At 36.6% G+C, this 23,377-nt stretch overlaps 1 protein-coding gene across 2 annotated transcripts in view; it reads left to right on the top strand.

Moving 5' to 3' along the window:
* Positions 1-23,377, top strand: part of MIPOL1 (mirror-image polydactyly 1) — a 187,416-nt gene that overhangs the window by 50,697 nt on the left and 113,342 nt on the right. For both annotated transcript variants that reach the window (XM_026090883.1, XM_026090884.1), the window contains exons 6-8: positions 2,195-2,330; positions 4,649-4,754; positions 17,487-17,616. In XM_026090883.1, coding sequence (XP_025946668.1) covers positions 2,195-2,330; positions 4,649-4,754; positions 17,487-17,616 — 372 coding nt within the window. The remainder of the gene's footprint in view (positions 1-2,194; positions 2,331-4,648; positions 4,755-17,486; positions 17,617-23,377) is intronic.

The following is a 23,377-nucleotide window of genomic DNA, read 5'->3' as shown; positions in this document are numbered from 1 at the left end:
GGTCAGTGCTGGTTAGCATTTTAGGTGATGGTCTTAGTGCACCATCAACATGACTTGTCAAGCTTTCTGTTAGATGTCAGTAAGAAAAAATTAAGAACTGAAAGATGGTGGTGAGGTAGCTTCAAGGTTGTTCATGGGAAGCATCTCCTGACCATGAGAAAGCACAGAGAGTTTGAAATTTGTAATTACTGGGCAATAGTCTGCAGAGGCATCTCCCACTTGCAGTCTGAAACAGTGCTAAATGAAATTTGCCCGACAGAGCAAAGATGAAATAGGCTTTGAAGGATCTTCAAAGTAAAGACAAGGAGCTTAAGCACCCTTCCACCACCACATGATAGTTTAATACAGTAAGCAAGTACTTTTTTTTATGTGAATCTTCTTCCTGTCCACATTTAACATGCTTTAGGTTGCACCATAGTTTGCCCACAGAGTGCAGATCTTAAGTTCTTCTTAAAGAACCTGTGTGTGCCATAGAGAAAAGGGATCTGATGGAAGAAAGGGGTAGCTAAATGCCAACAATTAAGTGCCTACCTAAGGGAGTGACTATCTATCAGCAGATACCCCCCCCCTACTCCCCAAAGATGTGAATTACAAATGCAAGTAGCATAAAGAAAGTAATGCAAATAGTTGAAATAGAAGTTCAGAAGGTATAGCTTTTCTGTGGCTACTTCTTAAGACTGATACCTGCCTCTAATCCATGAATCTACTTACTTTGCTCCTATCTTAGAAGTGAGATTGTGTGTGTGTATATATAATTTTTTTTTTTTTTTTTTTTGAGACAGAATTTTTGGGTGCCTGGTTATATTGCTGCTGCTGAAGCTTGCATTTTAATGTCTTTTTCTTAGACTAATAAATTCATTTTTTAGTCGGGAGGGGATTTCCTCACACTTGTTGCCAGCACAACAGTCAGTGTATCCATTAATAGCAAGATCTTAGTAACAAAGTTTCAATAGCTAAATCTGTCCTTCTTCCCTACAAGAATACCTAATTGAATCTGGTCTTATTATCCCTTGTCTATAGCTAAATAAATAATCTTAAAACTCTGTGGGTGGTATAAAGTAAGGAATTCCAAGGTCAAAATAAATTTTAGAGATTTCTACAATTCTCATTTCATTTCATGTAGCAGTCTGTCTTTCTGAAGAATTTGATTTTTTTTTTTTTCAAACAAAATGTTTTTTTCTTTCTTCAAAACAAAGACACAGAATCACAGAATCACAGAATCGCTGAGGTTGAAAGAGACCTCTGGAGATCATCTAGTCCAACCCCCCTGCTCAAGCAGGGTCACCTAGAGCACGTTGCACAGGATCGCGTCCAGGCGGGTTTTGAATATCTCCAGAGAAGGAGACTCCACAACCTCTCTGGGCAACCTGTTCCAGTGCTCTGTCACCCTCACAGTGAAAAAGTTTTTCCTCATGTTCAGATGGAAGTGTCTGTGTTTCAGTTTGTGCCYGTTGCCTCGCGTYCTGTCGCTGGGCACCACTGAAAAGAGTCTGGTCCCATCCTCTCGACACCCTCCCTTCAGATACTTGTACACRTTGATAAGATCYCCTCTCAGYCTTCTCTTCTCYARGCTAAACAGGCCMAGCTCTYTCAGYCTTTCCTCATAAGAGAGATGYTCCAGTCCCCTAATCATCTTTGYRGCCCTTHGCTGGACTTGCTCCAGTAGTGCCACATCCCTCTTGTACTGGGGAGCCCAGAACTGGACGCAGTACTCCAGATGTGGCCTCACCAGGGCTGAGTAGAGGGGGAGAATCACCTCCCTCGACCTGCTGGCAACACTCTTCCTGATGCACCCCTGGACACCATTGGCCTTCTTGGCCACAAGGGCACATTGCTGCCTCATGCTTAACTTGGTGTCCACCAGCACTCCCAGGTCCTTCTCCGCAGAGCTGCTTTCCAGCAGGTCAACCCCCAACCTCAGCATCTATTTGATCCCCAAACTGTGCTTTGTCACTCCAGGGTAAGCCCAAGTTTTTAATATTTGCTTCCTGTAAGCATTCTCTGCTTATAGGCTTTATAGCCAAATTTATATTAATCTGTTTTATACCTTAACGTTATAGCAGGTTTGTTTACTATTTCAGATTTACAGATTATTTCAGAATTACAGGTTTTAATCATATTTTGTAAATTACTTGTGCTTTTCATTTGGGGGGAAAAAAATTTTTTTTTCTTTTTTTCCCCCTCCTAAAAACAGCTTTGTAGAAAGAGTGAGTGACAGGATGCTCCCTGACTTTATATCCTCATGGAAAGATGCTGCAGACTCAGGTGGAAAGACAGAAACTGCATTCCTTTTAAAAGAATTGGACACTCTAAGGGCCAAAAATACAAAGGTACAATTGAGATATTCAGGTCACATTATTTGCTTTTTTTATCATTGTCTTACAAAACTTACATTTTAAATTGTTCCTAATTTAGTTTTATTATTTATTTTAGTGCACTAATCAATAGCTTTCTTGTCATTTTGAATTTGCAGTATTTGTTTAGCAACTGCTTCTGTGGAAGTAAAAAAATCTTTCATCTTACCCTTTGACATTTTTAATCAGTGACATCAGTTCCTGCATCATAGATGAAGAACAAGTGAATCACTGGCAAATCACTTTAAAGCCATTCTTTTAGAGGATACTGATTTTTCCATAATGCCTCTGAAGAAAGCAGAAATGGTTTGGAAATGGTAGACCCACTGAAAGTAATGGAAAGGTTTTCATTGGCTTGAAAAAACTTTTGGATCAAAGTCTACAGTGAAATAGTTGCATAGCATAAGAAATATATTTACAGTAAAATAATAATTTGTACTAATGACTGGAATCACTATTCATGTTACAAAGCTATCCTAATTAGTAATTCACATAAGTCAACACAAAAACAATGGTAATTCATAAAAAATTGTATGTTCCTATATTTTGATAAAAAAGCCATTTTGCTTTAATTTAATATAGTATTTTCATAGAATGGTTGGAAAGATGCAACCCATAAGTGCTTAGAGGTAAATGAAATCTTGGGAGATGGTATTAAATGCTTGTTAAGAGAGGAAAGCCTACTGTTTTATTATTTGCATGTTCCTTGTAAGAAAAAACAAACTCCTTTGAGGCCTGGTCCTGAAAACATAATGAACTGTGATGGCAAACAGTGAGACAATTCAGTATATAAAGTTATGGTTATATGGTTTAGTATAAAAAGTTATGGTGTATAGCTGTTTACAGATTTGATGTCTTAACCCTGTTTTATTTCCCTTTTTTATCAGACTTTTATTGTTACAGTTCAGGTGGCTAATTTCTTGCAGTTCCTTCCTTATCATATTGATTCATATTTTGTCACCTGTGTCCCAGAAACCCTCTGTTCATTTAAACCACAACACATTTTTTAATCCCAAACTTTAATATCTGCTTTCCATCTCCTTTGTACTTTATTTCATGTTTAATTTAGCATCATACCAGAAATAAAAGTGTATCTATTTTTGCCTATTTCTGCTGCATTAAGATGTCTTAGTCCATCATGTATTCTGTTGAAAGTAGCACATGTCTTCTCAATGACTGCTTTGGTTTAACTCTATTAGCCTTCTGTTTTTAGCAGAATAATCTCCCTGAGATTTTTCCTCTCTGAAATTTGAGTTTCTTATGCTGAGATAGTACTTGGTTCTGAAGCTGGCTTTTTACCAGAAGAACGCTCAGTTTGTGCCATTTGAATTTTTTTTAGCTTCTGCTACACCCTTGTCTCTCTAGTCTTTTCCCATATAATGAAGACAGGACTTCAGCTTTTCTAGTATAATGGTTTCTAATACAAGGGTATGCTTTAAATGATGAAACTTTGACATAGTTTGAAACTTACCTKCAAGAGTGTACTTGATCTGTTTCATTAAACATTCCATCTGAGATGACCAAGCAGTTCATGACAACTTTTTCTGCTGTTGAATACAAATAAAAACTAAAACAAAGGCCAGTATTTCATGAATAGAAGCTCATGCTCCTATACATGTGGTCCATATAATGAATATGCTCTCCTTGTTGAGGGGAGGAAAATTCTGTCCTACTGGAACACTGCATTGATTCTAGCATCAGTAGCAGTTGCATGTGCCTAATCAAAGGAAAAGTCTAATCCTTCCATGAAGTTTCATTGAATATTCAATGGCAAGCTCAGATACCTATCCAAGATTCTGTGAATTCCCAAGTAAAATAAAGGCCTCAACAGGTAAAAGAGTATCCCCCTTCTCTTTGACAAGGCACATGGAAAATGATTCATTTACACCCCAGTCTCTTCAGATTGTGATGTCAGTATTCTTAGAAGGAAATAGGCAATTCATGCAGACACCACTTGAGGAACACGGTATATCGTTCATTCCATATAATTCTGAACTTTCTTAGTAAGAATGACCACAGGTAGTGATATCTGAAGAGGGGAATCCCAAATAAAAATAATGACACAAATTTCTGCTTGTCTCACAGAACCATAGAAAGCAATTGATTTAAAATATATATATTTTGCACATTTCTCCTTTAAATAAATAAATATAATTAATTGAACTTCTATTGTATTGCTTACTGTTTATATTTTGTGGGAAGGAGAGATATTATTTAATATTTTGCTGTGGTTTAAAGAGCTGATTGATTTTTTCTGTCTGATAAGAATCTTATTGTCCATTTGTTCAATTCAGCTTCAAGAAAAGCTGTCTGAAAAGGACAAGGAGCTGAAGACAATAAAACTGGACTTAGAACTGCAAGACAGAGCTACAGAAGCTAAGATTGCAGAAAAGATTGCAGGTACAGTAGGCGAGCATTTAACAGATGGCTGTATGGCTCATACAGTACTCGTGGTTGCTATATGACGTGGCCTAGTGAATGTTAGCTATATTTGCTAAAGGAGGGAAGGTTTGACTTTTTTTTTTTTTTATGTGACTTTTTAGAGTTGCTTAGAAAATAGGTGGCTTTAACATCCTGGTACTGGTATTAGCAAGAGCTTTACCTGTATTCAAACTGATYTGGGCATTAAATGCATTGTTAACACCATGTCAATCCAATCACAAAAAGGTTGTTTGTTTTGTTGGAAGGTCCTGAACAAACAAGGGGAAATAATGATTACCAGTGCCTCTACCTTTCAACCAGCAGTTCAAATACCACTTATTGTTTTAGCTTGTTCAGAGCACTACTACCCCCTCCCTGTGTATGGAGATAGTCACACATTCACTTCAACTAGAGACCTGCACTTTTCTTGAAAAATCTGTTCTTCTGATAGTTAATGAATTTTTATCTGTTGATGATATGTCTCCAGAGAATGAAGTTTATACAGATTCCCAAAATGAAAGGCTTTAAGTTTATAGTTGAAAAGAAATACATGCTTTTATTCATTGTTATATGTTTTTTGGGTAGAAACACAAGAATGGAAACAACTAGTTTGTATTCTACAGTTTCAGAAATCTTTCTAGACCAGTATTTTTGTTAGCAAGTGATTGTGTGTACCATGTACCTAGTGGGTGAAAAATATTCTCAGGTTTTTCTCCAAGCRTTTCAAAAAAATTAATGGGAACACTTTTATAAATCCATCATATGGTTTGTTTGTAACTAAACAAAGTGTGAGCTGGGTAAAATTGTGTTCTCTTAGACCACACAGAGTTCATGTAATAGGATTGCTACAGGGCATAAGACTGATACCTGCCCCCAAAATATTGGTACTGAAAGGAGGAGTAACTGTCATTAGGAAAATGGAGCAGAAAATAAGCTCTCTAGCTGAAGAAACACATGGTTGGCTTTCCGCTTAACACTGTATTCTCAGGAGTTTGATATTCTGTGTATATTATGGGTGGAAGAGAGGGTTCCTCGATTTTGTATCTTGGAAAAAGGGAAAGGAGAAACTAGATACTATGAAACAAATAGGTGAAATATAGGCATAATTTTATTTGTATTTCTTTTTACATACATAAACTATTTTCTGCATGTTTAGAAGAAAAAAAAATCTGCATTGCATATTATAGTTACATCTTGATTATCCAGCAGCTGAACTTCTATGCAAATTGTTTGGGTTGAATTCCAAGTTGTGTGTTTGTTCTTGGATGTTTGCACAGTGTTTTACTTCTATGTATATATTACAGGAATGTTGTATTTGATGAAGGTGTTCATTGCTCATTAAAACCTGGAAAAAAATACAAAATGTGTGTCAAAATCCTATTTGGTTTCCTTTCTATGGATAGGACTGAAGTACAAGTTAGTAAATTGTTTTCTCCCATATTATTATTTAAACTTTCTAGTTATGTCCTAAGCATAATATTCTCTCCAAAATAATATGGCAAGAATATGGATATGGATAATTAACATAGTTATTCCATTTAAAAAAAAAAAAGTAAGCCAAATTTTAATCAGAGTTTGAACGTGTAAAAAGGTGACCCTTCAAAAAAAAACACCTTTTTTCTGCATTTACTAGTTCAGGAAGTACAAAATACTTTAAAAGCTGGGAGAAAGGGTAACAGGCTCCTTACTATTTAAGCTGTTTACAAAAAGGAAGAATCGTTAATATCTCATGTTGTTTTTTATTTTACTTCCTGTTTTGCAGTTCTAAGAATCTTAAAAAGTTTGAATAAACATTCTGAAATCTGGAATGATGTGTACCACCCTGAATTTGTGGAGATCTGTGCATCTCTGTCATAAAAGCCTTGGGGAGAGTTCTGATGGACAGCCAAGAGGACTCTGTGTGTTTAGGGAAAATCTCTCCCCCTTGTATTAAGTCTTTTGAGGAAAGGAGAACACATGCTGCTATGATTTTGTGATGCTAGTTAATGTTTAATTACTGCAGTGTGTAACACATGGTAGAGTGAAGCTTGTAAATATGGGTGTTTGCATTTTTATTATTATTTCGTACTGACTTTATGATAAGAAAATGACTCCACAAAATTATATTGTAAAAAACATCAGAAAGGTACACCATAAAAATGTTATCTACTTTGAGGGATATTACAATTCTATTTTAAAATATAACCCTCTAATGGGTAGGTTTTACATAAGCAAGCCCAGTGGCAAGAACAGAAAAGCTGAAGAGGAGAGGCCATTTTAAAATTGAAACTGCCACAGTCTTCAGCAGCAAATAACCAAAGCTTGTTGTTTTATTATTTTTACTTTGTTCAGGGAAAGAAATGAAGAGGAAAAGTGCAAGTTTCTGAAATGAATCATGAGAGAATAAGAACAAGTAAAGAATAAAGGCAAATGAAAGAGACCTGATGGAAGAGGGTGTTTCATAATACGTATATTAAAAAACTTATTTTCAGCAGGTCTTTATATTTCTTTTATACTAGCCTGGAAAATGGGTTTTAGCACTGCTTTGGGTCCCTCTGTCCATTTCAGGTAATTAGAGCTGGGAAAAAGAAGGAATTTACAGTTTGGTTGCAGGCTCTTAACCATTGGAGGCTGTTGTTAATGATCACGGTTGCCACATGTTGCATGTCCTGCTGTTTCTTCACTATTCTTCTATTAGATTTTCTCTTATGTAAGCCAATGTCAGAGGGTACCGTTCGTTTCACTTCCCATCATGAAGAGAAGAAAAAAAGGGGAGGAGACAGCCCTGAGGAAATTAAGGGAAGAGCACATCATAAAAGAACTAGGGCTAGGATAACATAAAGAAAAAAGGGAACACCTCATGTGAACACAGCGTGAAGAATGGAAAGATAAATCTTGAAATGTTGGACTGCAAAAGGAGAAATTTCAGATGCTGAACATAGAAGGGAATAGGTGCTTCTGTGTGAGAGGAAAGGGAGAAGGAACACACATGCTCTGAAGACAGACTGGAAAGTAAGGATGGAGGCATTGCAAAGGAGTAGGTCTTCAAAAGGGCCAGCAAGGAGAACAGATCTCAGTTTGGGCCAGCATAATAAATAACTTGATTTTTACCTAACAGAGGAATTATACAGGGCTATATAGAACCCTTTAGAGGAAGTAGCTGGTTGTGTGTAAGTGAGAGTTGTAGAGCATAGTCATGTAGGCTTGGGAAAACACCAGGGCCCTCAACTTCTGGCAGTTACTACCACCATTACAGTAACAAATACACCATACATGACAGCAGAGCCTCAACTCTTAGTATATTTGTGTTGCTATCATGCTGCAGTATATTGAGACAAAAAATAATTTTGAAGGAAATTTTTAATCAGGATCAACTTAGCAGGAAGTAGATTGATTCCAGCTCTGCTAGGTTGGTTACGTGTTGCACCTGGCTGAGAACTGTATTAGCAAACTACAGATACTTCCTGAAAGACCAGGGTAATGATAGGAAATGCGGGGTAGAAAAAAGGGAAAGCAGTTTCTAATATTCTTGTACTCATTATACAGCTTTCGGTCTCTCAGCAGTAAAACTACAGTGAAGTACTTTTTTCCAGCCTGTTCATACAAGAACATGGGTAATAAACATTTGTGACATTTCTGAATTCTCAAATGTGGTATGGAGTTGTTCATGAACGTTATTTAAAGTTTCCTGAATTAACTTGAAAAATAAATACTGACTGCATTTGCAATAGTTTGAATAGCAAAAATGAAAACAAATATACAAGTGACTGTTAGCTTAGAGTTAAAGTTTGATTTAATATCCCATAAAGCAAGAGGAAGTAAATAATCTTGCCAGTAATTAACTGCGGGTGGCAATAACTTCCAGCGCAAAGGAAAAGTATTTTCCATTTTTTTAAAAGCTCACTTTACAGTCCCTTTTTAGATGTTATTTTTCTTTCTTGCATTTCATCCATTAAAGATTAGCTGTGGAAGGTTGGAGCATGGAGAGATTATGAATGACAGAACAACTCCTGTGGAATAATAATCACTTTTTGGTATTTAATGCTGTTTGACTTTTGCGGACACATTTCTTATTAACCTTTGGTACAAACAGAAATCCAGGTTCCTGATATCTCATGGAAAAGATGAATTCAAGATCCTCTTCCAATTAAACTGAAATAAGGCCAATATTGGGCTTTAGCTAGAAGAACTCAGTCATTCTCAACCCTTGTGTTTATAAACATAAATTTGAATGATAATTTACAGTTTAAATAGGTAGTGCATATACTTTCACTAACTCAGTTTTGTGTGTATAATTCATTTGTATGTGTAGTCTACGTAATTCTTAGGGTTTTTGACCTATATAATGTTTCATTATAAAAAACTGCTGTCCAAAAATGTTTACAAAATATGCCTGATCAATAGCAAGATTTTTGAAATAACTATAGAATTTGAATCCTCTCTATAGGAAGGCAGATGATCCATCTAAAGGACAGGAAAAAAAAATACAATGTTGGGGGGGTGCGATTAAGAATCTTTTGGTTTAATTTTTGATGGCTTAATTTGAAATACTAATTTTATCTTCAGATTGTCAGAATGATAGATTGTCAAAAAGTAGAATGCAACTCTTTGAAGTATAATATATGATGAACTAGAATAGGTTCAAAATGTAAATCATTGAGCTGTTTATGAGATGGAGGCTGTAGGTAAAAAGCAAGCCAGCATCTTCTGCATGTTGTATGACAAGTTTGGCCCTTCTTTTTTCCCCTTCTTTGTGGTGCTAGATAAAAATAAGGATATGTTCTTTATGTGTGTTTGTGGTTGGGCAGGGGGAATTCAGGAAAATAAAGATCAGGAAATAATCAGCTGCATGGGGAATTACAAAGCTTGATTTACCTGTCAAATTAAACCTTGCGAACTTTAATACAACATTTACTTCACTTGCATAGCTCTTCTCCTAAAGTAACTATTCAGGCATCAGCAATTTATTCACTGAAAAAAGTTAAACAGTATTATTGTCTGAATTTTGAAGTCATCTGTGTTTAGTGCATTAGAAGCAGAGGCTTAACAGTTGTACAAGCACTGGCTTTCACAAGAACCAGCTTGGGATATGTGTATAATACTCTCTCCTATTCTTCACCCACTTTATTTATTTTTTAATTGAATTGGGATCTGAGTACACAAAGAAAACCCTATAGATAGCTGCCACTCAGCAATTTTAGCCTTTTATTGGAAACACTGTGTTAGTAGCATTGGAAATGTAGGAGCAGATGAATGCTACACACTAAATATGTATAACAAACACAAAGCAATAAAGAAGTCCAGTGTGTTTTATCAGTGTTTGTTCAGAATGCTTTATCTATAAAGTCACATTTAGGTGTAAATGACTTGTAGTCTATAATTCCTGGTATAGACTGGTCAAAACTATTAAGCAGCTTTCTTATGATCTTTTATCACTATTATGCTTTTATTTTTCAGTTATATGTCATAACTGAAAGTAAATGGATGGTAATTTTCAAAAAACAGCTAAGAATTTAAGTTGTCTGTTTCATAATATAACATTTCAGCACTATTTTTAAGTCAACAGTCAGCCGTGGAGCTCGTGATAGCTTGCCTTTAACCTGCATGAGAGCTGCATAAGGGCCTTAGGCTTTAAACATTTCCAGGGATTATCTGCATTTGGAACATGTATGCTCAGAGATTGGTTAATGACACATTTTGGAGACTTTCATAGCAATGCAGTGAATCCGTTTTTCAATTTATTTGGCTCTAAGATTGGCTTCTTATTTTAGAATTGTCACAGTGATTAAATCTAATAGAAAAAAGTCTCAGGATTTTGATTTCTAAAATGAATCGCTGACAAATGCATGTATGTATGTTTGTATATCTGTAAGGAGATCGAGCATATATCCATATGGTTAAATAAAACTAATAGTAGTGGCCCATCTGGAAATGGGAAGGATAATTTCCAAGTCCTCCTGTGTTTAGGCAGACAGAGAGCCAGCAATGAAGGATAGGAATGGGAGGGGTGATGAAAATGAGAAATCAGGTGTTTGTTGTACCTCTTTTCCATATCTTTCCCAGCTTCCTCACCTTCTTCTAGCTGCTCCTTAGAAATCCAAAGTGGACCACCCCACCCCACCCCCCCCCAAAAAAAAATCCCTTAACAGCTTCAGTTAAACCACTCTACAGGATAAATTTATAAATTTCAGCTGACAGATCTTTCATGAAAACAGCGATGGATAAACAAGAAACTCATTACAGGAATCTTGAATTCTAAGTATGACTTGGCCAAGCAAGTTGTTTCATGTTTCTGCTTTTCCTTTACAATAATATACACCTTCAAAACTGAGAATATTCTCCGTTATTTTTCTCATGAGTTCAACCATCACTCCAGTGCTAGAACTGTATAACTGTATGAAACAGAAGTCAAATCATGCAGCAGAAGTCTTTGGAATAATTGTATTTTCAATCAATTCTGGAATATCTAAGATGTTATGGGCCTTGTTTATAAAACATCATCTCATTTGTATATCTTGTTATTGTAATGGTGAGAGTAACTGTTAAAATAACTTTGGTTGTACCAGAATCAATGCCAAAGCAAATCCCAGGTCACTTAGAGTTTAGCAACCACTAATCCTGAATACTAAATCTTAAACTGCAGAACCCTCACATGCTGCAACAATATATTGTTGTTGACAAAAAAAAAATTGCTCACTGTGTCTTTCTCTTTGAGTAGTTGATTACTATAACTAGTGTTAGTAACAAACACAATTAGCAAAATTTTAATTGCAGTATTTCTTGGATAGCTTTGTTTACAAGTAGTTTGAAGCAAAAAGCAGTATTTCGTCACATCTTTTAATGTCAAGCACCTTACAAAATGCAAAATATTGGTATTATTTTTCTAACACCAAATTATCTTGAAAGTCAATTGTTGCAGTACTATAATATTTACTATATATTCTGAGTAGTGGTGTGGGTAATGATCCCTTTTTTTGTTATAAGGTCTTGCCTATATTCAAGCCTTTACTTTTTTTTTTAATGAGTAATGTTAAGTGATTTCTGCTGAGATAGATGTTTTAAATCCTAATAATTTCTTCTTTGTTGCCTTTCCTATTCAGTTTTTCTATTTACACGGATGACCTCTAGGAAATCAGCAAATAGACTTTTTTTTTTTCCAGGGAACAGTGCTTTCCTCCCTTCCCCCAAAGTTCTGTTGCTTGGAGAATCACGAACCAGTGTTTAAACTAGAATGATTTCCAGCACCACTTCTCACTACTACTGTATTTTAAAGGTAGCTAAAGTGTAGAAGACAGGTTTGCCAAAAGAATAAGATTCAACTAAGAAAATATGTACACTACTATGACTCAGTAAACTCATACTCAGTATGGTTCATCTTCTTCATATTTACTTTTTCCCATATTAGAAAACAATTAGCTTACTAAACAAATTTGAGTATTTGAGAAGAAAAAATCTACTCTGAGTCTCTCCCATTTGACTAGGAATTACATGATATTTGATAAGCTTGTTTAAAAATGGACATATCCAAATATTATTGTAAACACCCAATGATTTGTTTTACCTGCAATATAAGTATTTTACTTAGTTGGCTTACATAGTAGCTAATAATATTTGTTAATGTAATTTAACTGCTGTGAACCTTTACTGAACAAATATTGAAATTTATACAAGTCAAAGAAAGAGAATCTCTAATGACTTTTGTAAAAGCTTCCATTTAATAGTTAAGGAGAAAAGTTTATATGACATACCAGATGCAATTAACAGTAGATTTTACATTTAATAAAAAGAAAGAAGCATATGTATTTGCTTTATTCATTCCATCATAATTTGCATTAGAGCTGTGGGTGTTTAATGAGCAAATTCCAGCTAAAATGCTGTATTGATTTTCTAACTGAACTTTGTAATAGCTATCTACCTTACAAAAGCTCTCTGTTTACAATTGTTTTCTTTACTAAAAACTAAAAATGTTTTAGAGTTGATGAGTTTAGCATAATGATTCTTTTAAAATAAAGAGCTCTTTCAGAGTAGGCAGGGGTTTTAGTTACAAGGAGAAAGATATTATTACATTATTCCAAAGCAAATAAAGTTTATACAAATAAATAATAATGTCATATTTGTATATATTACAATATTTATAAGCATTGGAAAAATCATTCTTTTTTTCTTAATTGAGCACTATGGGAATGAAATATAACTCTAGCCTGTCATTATATGTATATGAATTACTAAATGACACAATTCATTTTTACTTAATACCTGACTATTCATATTTCGTTTTTGTGTGTCACTTTCTTGCTTGAAACATGAGTACTGTAAGAATTCCCGTTTCTTGTTGGTCAGGCCTCAAGATAAACAGGATAGGGTTGGTTGGTACACTATTGGAAAGTCTCCAAGAAAAACTTCGTGGTGTCGACCAGAGCAGTTGGTGACTAAGTAGCTGGATTACTTTTTCATTGACTCAGGCATCAAGTCAGTGTTCCAGTATGGAATTAGTGGCTTGCTGGATATGCCATACCTTGAGTGGAACTTAAGAGCATGATTTCTTACTTTCATTCATTTTCCTCTGGCATTTTTAAGAAGCATAAGGATAGTAATCTGAATATTTATTACTTGTTTTAATGTGGAGGATTTTTATGTCCATCACTCTTATGCATGTTTTGTTGGACACCTTATACTTCACATACTTTTCAAAATATGACATAAAATGTTTTGTTGTGCTGCTGTATTGCAGCCCAGAGGTGTATATGTTTCAGTGACTGGTGAAAATTTTTTTTTAACCAACTTGTTTGAAGAATCTTATGATCTTTGTGATTTTGGTGAGCTATTTACATGAATAAAGTGTGGTATTGTTCAGTTAATTTTCTTAGGATCGCAAAGACTAAGATAATGCTGAATCTCTGGAAATGCAGAGAAATATTCCTTGTTCTATGTTCTTTGCCCAACTTTGCAAGAAGTAACCCCCATAATTCTTTAATCCAGGGTTAATACTCTGATATTGTTTCTCTTAAGTTTGGAGAATTGATTTTTTTTAAGTTGTAATGCAAAGCATCTCTGAATTTAGTGGCAATGTGCATGGGAGTCCATCTTTCTGAAGCAGCTTTCAGGAATGGAGCCTGACTTTTGCTTGTGACTTACCTATAGCTCAGTCTGAATGTTGAACATTATTGTTAAAAATATCTTATTTCAGGCACCTGCAATTGTGTAGTTGTTATAATATCCCATATAATATTTTAAAAAGAATTTTTAAAATTATATATACAGCCAGAAATACATAGATATTCGATACACAGAGATGTGCAACCTAGAATCAGGAGATTCTGTGGCTGGTAGAGAAATCAGGTTGTTAAGCCTTCAGTAGCACATTGAAATGAGTGACAATGAAGACTTTATTATTCTTAATTTTTTAATTATTATTATTATTACATATTTCTTATGGTCACTGCCAGTATTGCTACACAGTACTAAAGTGCCACTATGGTTTGGGGGGTTTTTTTGGTCTTTTTAAACTTGGATTAGCATGCGGGTATCTTATACGTTTTTCTAGAGTCTCTCTAATTTTAATATAAAAAGAAAAAGCAAAAACCAAACAGTGTCGTAATTGATATGGAACTATTGTTCAAGTTTATTAATGTAATTGGTGCATCTGATGATTCGGACATTTACTCCAATGCCTTAGTTTAATGGAAGAGTGGGAAAGGGAAAAAAAAAAAAAAGGAAGAAGAAAGAGTTGCTCAAGTTAAGTTACTTTCCATAACCATTAGTTAGGAGACAGTATTTTGTAATGGATCTTTGGGGGGAGGAGGGGGGAGAGGGTTCACTGTTCAAGGCAATCAACCTCTCAGCTCCTATCAGGGGTGGTAACATTTCGGATAAGCAGGATTTTTAGGTCACTCAAATTCTTTTTCTCTGAATSTTTTATCCTGCTTTATGTATAACCCTTTGGTTTCAATACAAACAAGCAAGAGTCTGGTTTATAAAGCCAGTATAGTCATTATTACCACTGGGTATAGTTACTTAGAGAGGGAATTAGGTATGACAAAACATAGTCCTAAGTCCCTAAGTATACTTGTATGCTCAAGATCCGTTCTAGCAGCCAAAGAATTGCAGCTTTCCATGCTGAGATAGGGAAGGTATAAAGTTGGAAGAAGAGGTGCACTCAAAGAGACCAGAAAGAAGTTAACTAGCCTGGAGACTAGTCAGCTGCTGAACAGTGAAAAGTGCCATATCTATAGTTATTGTAGACATCTGTGTAGTTTTTATTCATTTCAGCAATTGTTTTCATTATGAAAATTGCGTGATGCTTCCACTTGCAGCTTCATGGAAACATGATGGAAAGCATAAGGATTCTCTGTGCTGTGTCTCTGGCATGATGCTAAATAAACTGACATAGTTTACTGAAAAAACTTTAATAAACAAATACTTTAAAGTACAGATAGATAACAATTACTATACATAATTAAACTACTTGTGTATTCCACATCTATCTGGACACAGTGGTTTTGCTGTACTTTACACAGTCACTCAATGCTGAGTTTCTCTGCTTTTGGCACCATTGAACAATACACCATTGAACAACATCATAGGTCTCAACAATCTACATGGAAGTCTGACAAGCTGAACTGTGCAGCTTTCCCAGTACATCTTGTTCTTGTTCGTTCTTGTCGAGCCACTCATCTTAGCAGATGTTGGAGTCATCTTCTGCAAGTACTGCTTACTTATTCCTGGCTACCAAATTGTGTGTTTGCCACTCCGCAGCTGCTTTACTCATGCCTTAGTTTTTCTGTTCCATGTCAGGCAATGCCCTCTTGTTGCAAATAGAGCAAATAGATCTGCAAGAAGAAAAGATCCTGTTCTTGTGAAACAATTAAATATTCAAATAGCAGAGAACCAAATTGGTCTTTGAGTTTTGTTTATTTCTTTTCTTGTTGGTGCACAGTTTGTTACATCTCCGGATCACAAGGTTTGCAGCTCCTCTGCAGATTTTTGTGAGAGAAGGGACCTACCCCCTGGGACTGTACCCCTGGGAATAACATGTAATGTTTCCATATCTTCTTTTGCCCAGTCTGTTCCTATTGTTCAACTTTTAGCCCTTTTGGTAGAGCTGCAAATATTGCTTCTTTACTCCTCAGTAACCCTCTTTTCCCAGGATAACAAGAGGATTGCTTTCCTACCTTGAGCATCTTCCCAGTTCATCTCTCCCAATTCTTTTCTCTTCATCTTCTCACATCTTACATCCTTGCTTATCAGAGCTACTTGTGCACTATCCTGAAACTTGCTACACTCTGTATTTCCTTTTTTCTCCTTCAGTACTGATAAAATGTATCCAGCCAGATAGTTACTACCAATATGTGCTACTACTTTTATATTGTTCCATTCCTGTGAAGAACCATAAAGTCCTTTATACTGTAGTGCACAGAGCAACTTCTATGAAGTTTTTGTACAACAATGTACGAAGGTGAAGTAAGAGTAGAGAAAACTAATCCGTAAGGGCAACAAAGCTGTTGTCAGGTTGCGGAAAGAACAGAAAGAGCATAGGCTCTAGGCTAAAGTGAACAGGAAGCATTTCTTTGAGATCTTAACGCAATGGCTTTACCAGTAGCTCAGAGAAGGACAGAAAATTTTGAAGAAATAAGCCCAGCAGTAATAGCTTGATACAAAAGATTCTTTAAGAGTGGTAAAAATAGCCAAAATTTGGTAGAGACTGGAGTCTGGTATTAGGAGACTCTCTGGCTTAAAAAAAAAAAAAAAAAAAAAAGCCTGGCAGACTAGAAAGGGAGTGTGGAGAATTCTGGAACCTGGAGACCTCACTCATGGCTTAATTTTTTGGAGATGCCTGTGACAATCAGAGAGGATGTCAGAGACAGTCCCCAGTCTTGGAATGACAGCAGACTCACTATAGCATCCTGAAAGTCCTAGAAGTTTTGACTGTAAGCTTCATGATGACTACGAGGAGAGATTTACAGTATTAGAAAGGGAAATAATGAAAGTATGAATAAAGATTTTAGTGGAGGCAGGGTCGAGGTAAGGATTCTGGCAATGTTCCAGAGGTGGTGTTAGACATATTGGCAGGGGAGATGCAGGAAGAAAATGTAAGCTCAGGATGAGGAATGACTCGAAGGTGTTAGTTTGTTCCCAAGGATAGACAGTAAATCTTAGTTTATTGGCACCTAATGCTCCAAGGTCCACGTATGCTGTAACAGATAGTATAACAGTATATTACACAATAAAGTAAAGGCTTGACAGCAAAGGAGATATGCCAGCTTTGCCACTCTTGTGATACTAGAGATAGACATGCCATGAAAATATTAGAATGAGCTAGTGTGCCACCTTAATAGGAAGCAGTGTGATGATAAAAGTAGTTTTAATGGATTATTACTCTTAATTCTGAGTCCTGTAGAAAAAGAAACCTACTAGTGTTTCATATGATTGAGCTTTAAAAATTACTTTTCCATGAAGCAAGAACACTTCCTTGCCTTGTGTCATTATACAGGCTTGAATTTGAAAACTCTTAGCGTTATTTTCATTTCTTAAGTTATTTGTTATAGCAGTCAATGGGAAGTTAATGTTGTGTCTAAAGAGCAGTGCAAACTTTGTCCAGAGGATCCAAGGTCAGGGGAAAAGTTTTGATTTTAGGAGATGCTGGCAAAGGCCCACATAAGGTATACCTAATAGTGTGAACCTGTCTTCACCTGTCAAAATGGTTATTTGGTCAACACACTGGTTATTTTGCAGCTCTGGTGGAAGAAGTTTATTCTGCTCAACGGGAACGTGATGAGGCTGTCATGTCAAGGCTTAGATTAGCTAATGAAGAGAGAGATGAAGCATTTCTACGAGTGCGGCATTTAGAACAGTCTCTCAAAGAGTAAGTATGCATCCTGCTCTGTGCAAAAAGATTGTTGTGTCAGAGTTTGACTTTCATAAACTGCTCAACAATGGTTGTGTTGTAAATCTCAGCATGAACTTCTCTGTGATGAAATACCAGGCTAGTGCTAGTTTTACTGTCCTACTGGTTAATTTTTTTTAGCAAGCCTGTGGGACCATATTTTTCTCTAGAGACTGAGAGCAAGGTGAATGGCTGATTACCTAAATAAATAAATAAATAAATAAAAGCTTTGGTATTGATTTATTCAGGGATAAATCAGGGGAATGTGACATTTCAAATGGTGATCTTTTGACATGGAGTACCAGGATGTCAGTCAGAACTTGCACTGTATAGGAAATCAATTGAGTCTTTGAGCCCACTAGACATTTTCTTCAGCAAAATTTCTACTAATTATGTGGATGATGTAGTAAAAATATGTTTTCCTCTTTATCTTTAGTGCAGGAGCAGTCTGTAAGGCAAGAAGGGTATAATTAATACTTTTTAAAAGTTCATATTTACTGTGTTAACACAGGAAGACAGAAACAGGCAATCTCCTGTCAAACTGAACTGTTTATGTTACAGTTCGGAGAGGAAGATCAAAACCAGTTTCTTTTCTCACTTTGGTATATAGGTAGCCTTGAAGCTACAGTTCTCTTCTACATGTAATCCTTCTCCATCCAGGTTGTGATCATCTTGCTACCATCCTATGCCAGCCCCCCTAAGTGGCTGAGAAATTTCCCCTATGAACAAGTACAAATGAATTAGTACCGCTGCTCACAGAATATGTGAATAAGTTCATGGAATTTCACATTCATGAACTTATTTGCATGTGACCTTGTGGATATGCCTCTGTTCCCTAAAATCCTTCTACCACCATAATTCTTGCTCTCCCTATATTGCCTCTCACTCTGTGTAGGCTAAAATGGGCCTACAGTCTTGAAATTGAAGATGGTTGAGGTGGAGGGGAGATAGGCCTTCAGAAATGAGGTTACTAAAGTCTGATTCTTTAAATTGCATACTTTCTGCTTTCCCCTTCCTCTGCTGAATCTATCCACTTGTTTTCCATTTCAAGTTTTCGCTCTCCTTTTTTGCCTTACACTTTTAGCCTTGTGTCTTGTCTTTTCTCTTGCTCATCTGTTTTTTCTCCCCACCTTCTTTGTCCTTAATTTTTTTTCAACACTTGTTTCTTCTTTATGCCCTTTGTAACTTACCTTTCACTTCCACCTCAGTCCTCCTTTGTCATTTCTTTCCTTCTCATTAGGCTCCAGCAGACAGCTTCTTTTGGGGAATGAGGTCATACATAAACAATTGCATTCCAGGTTATGCGAGAATCCAAAAAGACTGCAAAGCACAATTAAGATAATAACAATGCATTAAAAATATAGAAGCGAAGGAAAATACAATGGAAAAAGGGCAAACAAGATAAGATTGAGGGAGGCAATCGTTATGGAAAAAAATACTATATTGAATAACAAAGAGGAGAGAAAGTATAACCTTGAGGAGTTAGTGCTCTTGACATTAGTTTATCAGCTTTGGATCATGTGTCAGTTTGGGTTTTAAAAAAAAAGGTGAGATACTGAGAGAAAACAATATCCAACCATGATCTTTTATGTTTTTGAATGATTCTGTTTTTCAGAATGACTTGAATCTTGTTCCACATTTTCACAGGTTTTAATTCTGCTGAACTTGCATAGATTTTGTTACCAAGACAAGTTTTTCATGGTAGCAGACTGAATATMTGCAATTATTCAACTAAATGCCAAGCAATTGTTTTTAAATAATTGATTTTAGTAAGAACACTCTTTCCTCTTTACAGCAGAAAAACAATCTGCTTTTGGGTTATTTATTTAGGTTGGTCTAGAGAATCTTTTCCAAATAAATTCCAATAATCTGTGCAGATAGTTTGTGCACCATTGCTCTGTGGAATTTACATGTTGCTAAAGTTTGTCACAGTCTGTAAGTATGACTCAAAAGCAAGTTTAGGAGATCTCAGTCCCACAAGGATTAGTGCACAATTTGTCAGAGGTAGTGCCCTACAGAGCCCATTATAGGTGTATATATACATCTGAAATTTTGCTTTGATTGGCAATGTCTGAGGAAATGATAAACATGCTTTAAATTCTCATAAAGGGCATCGTAACTGTGACCCTTTTCTCTTCAGTCTTTCCAGTTTCTTCTGTCACTTTTCTAATTAGTATGTTTCAAGAGTAAAGAAAGCCAGAAAGCTTTGTATGGCCCCAAACATCAAATGAGACAGTCTGTGTTAGCTGTGGGCATAAACCCAAGATCTTTGGGGTTTATGCCCTGATGTTCTGCAGCAGACTAATTATTCTCATTGACAGACATAATGATTTTTGTGTTTCTGGAAGAAATCGCAGGTCTATTAAGTGCATGATAGGCATATTACTGCAATCTGTGCAGTGAAATCCACAGACACAGCTGTGACCTTACTGTGGTCTGGACACACATGAATCTCTCAGTAAGCCATCACTTGTTTTCCTTTCAAGCCTTTCTCTGCTTCAGTCATGTATTAAAAGGCCAACTCTGTTCTAAGCAGAAGGATGAGAAAAGAGAAGAAACTTTTTCTTGCAGAACATGCGTGCTTTCTTCCCCAAAGGAATGTCATTGCAGAAGGCACTGGATACACTGGTAATGACAAAGGCACTTGTTCTAAGGGGAGAATTGGTAACTCCCTCAGGTGATGTTGGTACAAAAGCGCTGATGGAGCCGAGCCATCATACCTTATTGCGGTCATTCAGAGAATAGTAATTATTATTGCTTTCACCCACTTGTGTGCTTTTTCTCATGTTTTGTAATGAGGTCTGATACCCTGATGCCATTCACAGTCTCAGAATTGGCATAGGAAATTTCCCTGTGGAGAACACCAACCCAACACAAGTAGAAGTTGTGATGGGCTAATCGGCTACTGTTGGGTCAATATCTGATTTACATTCTTCTTTTCCAAAACCAGTGACTCATTGTTTCAAAGGTCCTATAGTCAGTATTTCTTCCTGTGTATTCTAGAGAGGTGCAGGTCAGACTTCTGTGTGATATTTGCTGTAATGGCAGTCAACWCCAGAACAAGGCTAGGGACAAAGCTGGTTTCATTCAAAAGCAATTTTCCTTGCCAAGCTGCCTGTGTTGCAGAAGACTATAAAATCAGTATCTTCCAGGATTTCCCATTCTGCATTACAGAGACTGCCTGTGGCAATGGCAGGTGGTCAGAAAGTGCCGTCCCTGTCTTGCACGTCCTGGGTGCCTTGTCAGCTGTCACTGAGGACATCCTGGAAATGAACAAAACCCTCAGGCAGATCCCAAGCAGGCTTATGTCACTCCTTGGGGCACAAAGATATGTTGCCGAAGAATTCTGAAAAATGTTATGTGCTTTTATTTCCATGTATAGTTTTAGTGTCAGTCATCAGAGCAGTAGAAGGCAAATCTTAAATGACAAAAGACACAAAGACCAAAAGCTGGATTTTTTCCACTGTAAAATTTGATAATCATCCATGTAGCAAGTACTTAATGGTAATGTGTTATTCAGCATTAATAGCCATATGTAATTTCCTAAAAGAGAGAAAAAGTTGTTTTTATATCCAAGTTGCTTTGTAGTAATCATAATGTTCACTGTATCAGATATTAGATATCTGCCTCTCCTTACCTTACTACTCTTTAAGTGAAACTGGATGTTCAATAGCAATGTCATAAGCCATGTCAGAAAATATAAGAAACTTTGGAGATGTCTTGCTCTGTTCCACCAATCTGTGTTCAGTATTACCTCAGCCAACAATGACTGTGTCCATTTCCACAACCTGACCACTGTTTACTGCTCTTCCTTATCCCATTTCAGTCCTCTTTGTGACAGGACCTTTTAGATGAGAAGTGGTCTTGTTTCTTCCAAAAAGAGCAATGATAGAATACAGAAAAGCTTTGTTTATTCTGATTATTGGTTAGGGGACTTTTTGTTTTCTTTTTCTTTGAAGAAAACTCTTTGTTATTTTTGAAATCTTCAAGGATTTCAGAATCAAGAATGGATGCTTGCTTCCATCAGGCTCAGTTCCTTTTCTTCAGGCTCAGTTGCTCTAAGCTTGTAGGATGCTTATGTTCATGCTGCAAAGAAAAAATAGCTGTGATTTACACTGGGGCCAGGATTCCTGCTGGAACAAAGCTCCACTAGTTAGGCTTTTCAGAACACTGAGGGTCTTTACTAACTGTGGTGACCTTTCAGCTGAGGTGACAAGATATTCATTTCTACTTCTACCTGGATGTCTGGCATGTTGCAATGGGAGGAGCAAGTCAGGACTGTGCTGCAAACATGTTGAATTCGTTACAGTCAAGAAATCAACATGTTTCCATCAGTCACTTTCACCTCTTGTGCATTCAAGTATGTTCATTAACCAAAACTCCTGTAATAACAGTAGTCCTCTTGAGCCTTACTTAAAACATTTGCTCCTCTAGCACCTCATTCTGTTACTAGTCTTTCTACTTATTGTTGGTTTCTCAAGAAGAGTCAGCTTGAGGTGCTTAGGGGTCAGCTCACCTCTGCAATATTCATAAGAATAGAGTGACTCTAAAACCTCACATCTAATTTACCATTAAAGTTTGTCTCACTATTCATCTTAAGCAAGCCTTCATTTTTACTTGCTGCATTCTCAGAAGCAGAGTGAAATCCAGGAGAGAAAAAAATCCATGAAAAAAATTACAGACTCTTTATTGTAAATAATTTCATACTGTGGCTGAATGGATTCCCCCCTGCCCTGAGTCTATCTCACCACTCTACTATTCCTTTGGAAGGAACAGAGGTGATGGGATGAACCATGAGGAACTCAGTTTGTTTTATTTAGTTTTGGGGTTTGTTCTGGATTCTTGGAACTAGAAAATAATTCACCATTATTTTCTTCCTGCTGCTGGTTGTTCAAAAGGTCAACCTCTCACCTCAAAGGACATCAAATGGAGCACAGGGTGTTTCTTTGTAAAGTCCATGGGCTACTTTTGCCACCCTTGTCAAGTTTTAGAGCACAAGTCACTCCCCCCATCTGCTTTGGACCTGTTCCAGTCAGAGATTTTTACAAGAGGGCAATATTAAGCAGCATGCCAACCTTTACCAAATGCTCTAATGCATTCTTTAAATTAGCTGCTAGCTGTCATTGTTTAACTGTAACAGCTGAAACTCCTGTCCTGTCCTGTCACCTCTAGGGGATACTTCTGGGGAATGTGTGTAAAAATAGAAGAAAAAGGAATCCTTGCTTACTGCTGTTTCAAATCATGAGAGAACTAAGGGCCACTTATTGCCTGTGCACAGCCCAGGGAGAGAAATCAGGCAAAGGCATCTTTAAAAAAAAATACTATGATTTTAGGGGGTGTATGTATGCCTACAGACAGATGTCTTGTGACAGCAGAAGGGCTACATTTATGGTGGAAGTTCCTGTTCTTCTTCCCTTCCCCCATTTTCTCTCCCTTTATCCTCCCCACCCAGCCTGATGGTTGGCTGAGTGATTTCGTTGACCCACACTTTTAGCAGAGGAGAAATCCTCTGGTGAAGCCAAGTCAGCCAGTTTTCTTTGACAAATACACTTCATTGTGAATACAGGCCGGAGATCCCTATTAAGTCCCCTGCTAAGTGGAACTCAGAACAGAGCAGTATAAGAACCTAAAGCAGGAACTCTACAAGGAGCCAACTCAGTTGTAAGAATCTGGACTCAAGTGCCTGTCACTTTTTGGTTTGTGTTACTTTATGGATATGAGTCAAACCCAGCAAAGGTTA

Source organism: Apteryx rowi, unplaced genomic scaffold (genome assembly GCF_003343035.1).
Source record: "Apteryx rowi isolate R43461 unplaced genomic scaffold, aptRow1 scaffold_88, whole genome shotgun sequence".
Lineage (NCBI taxonomy): Eukaryota > Metazoa > Chordata > Aves > Apterygiformes > Apterygidae > Apteryx > Apteryx rowi.
Note: the sequence above shows the minus strand (reverse complement) of the source record. Positions and strands in the feature narration are given on the sequence as shown.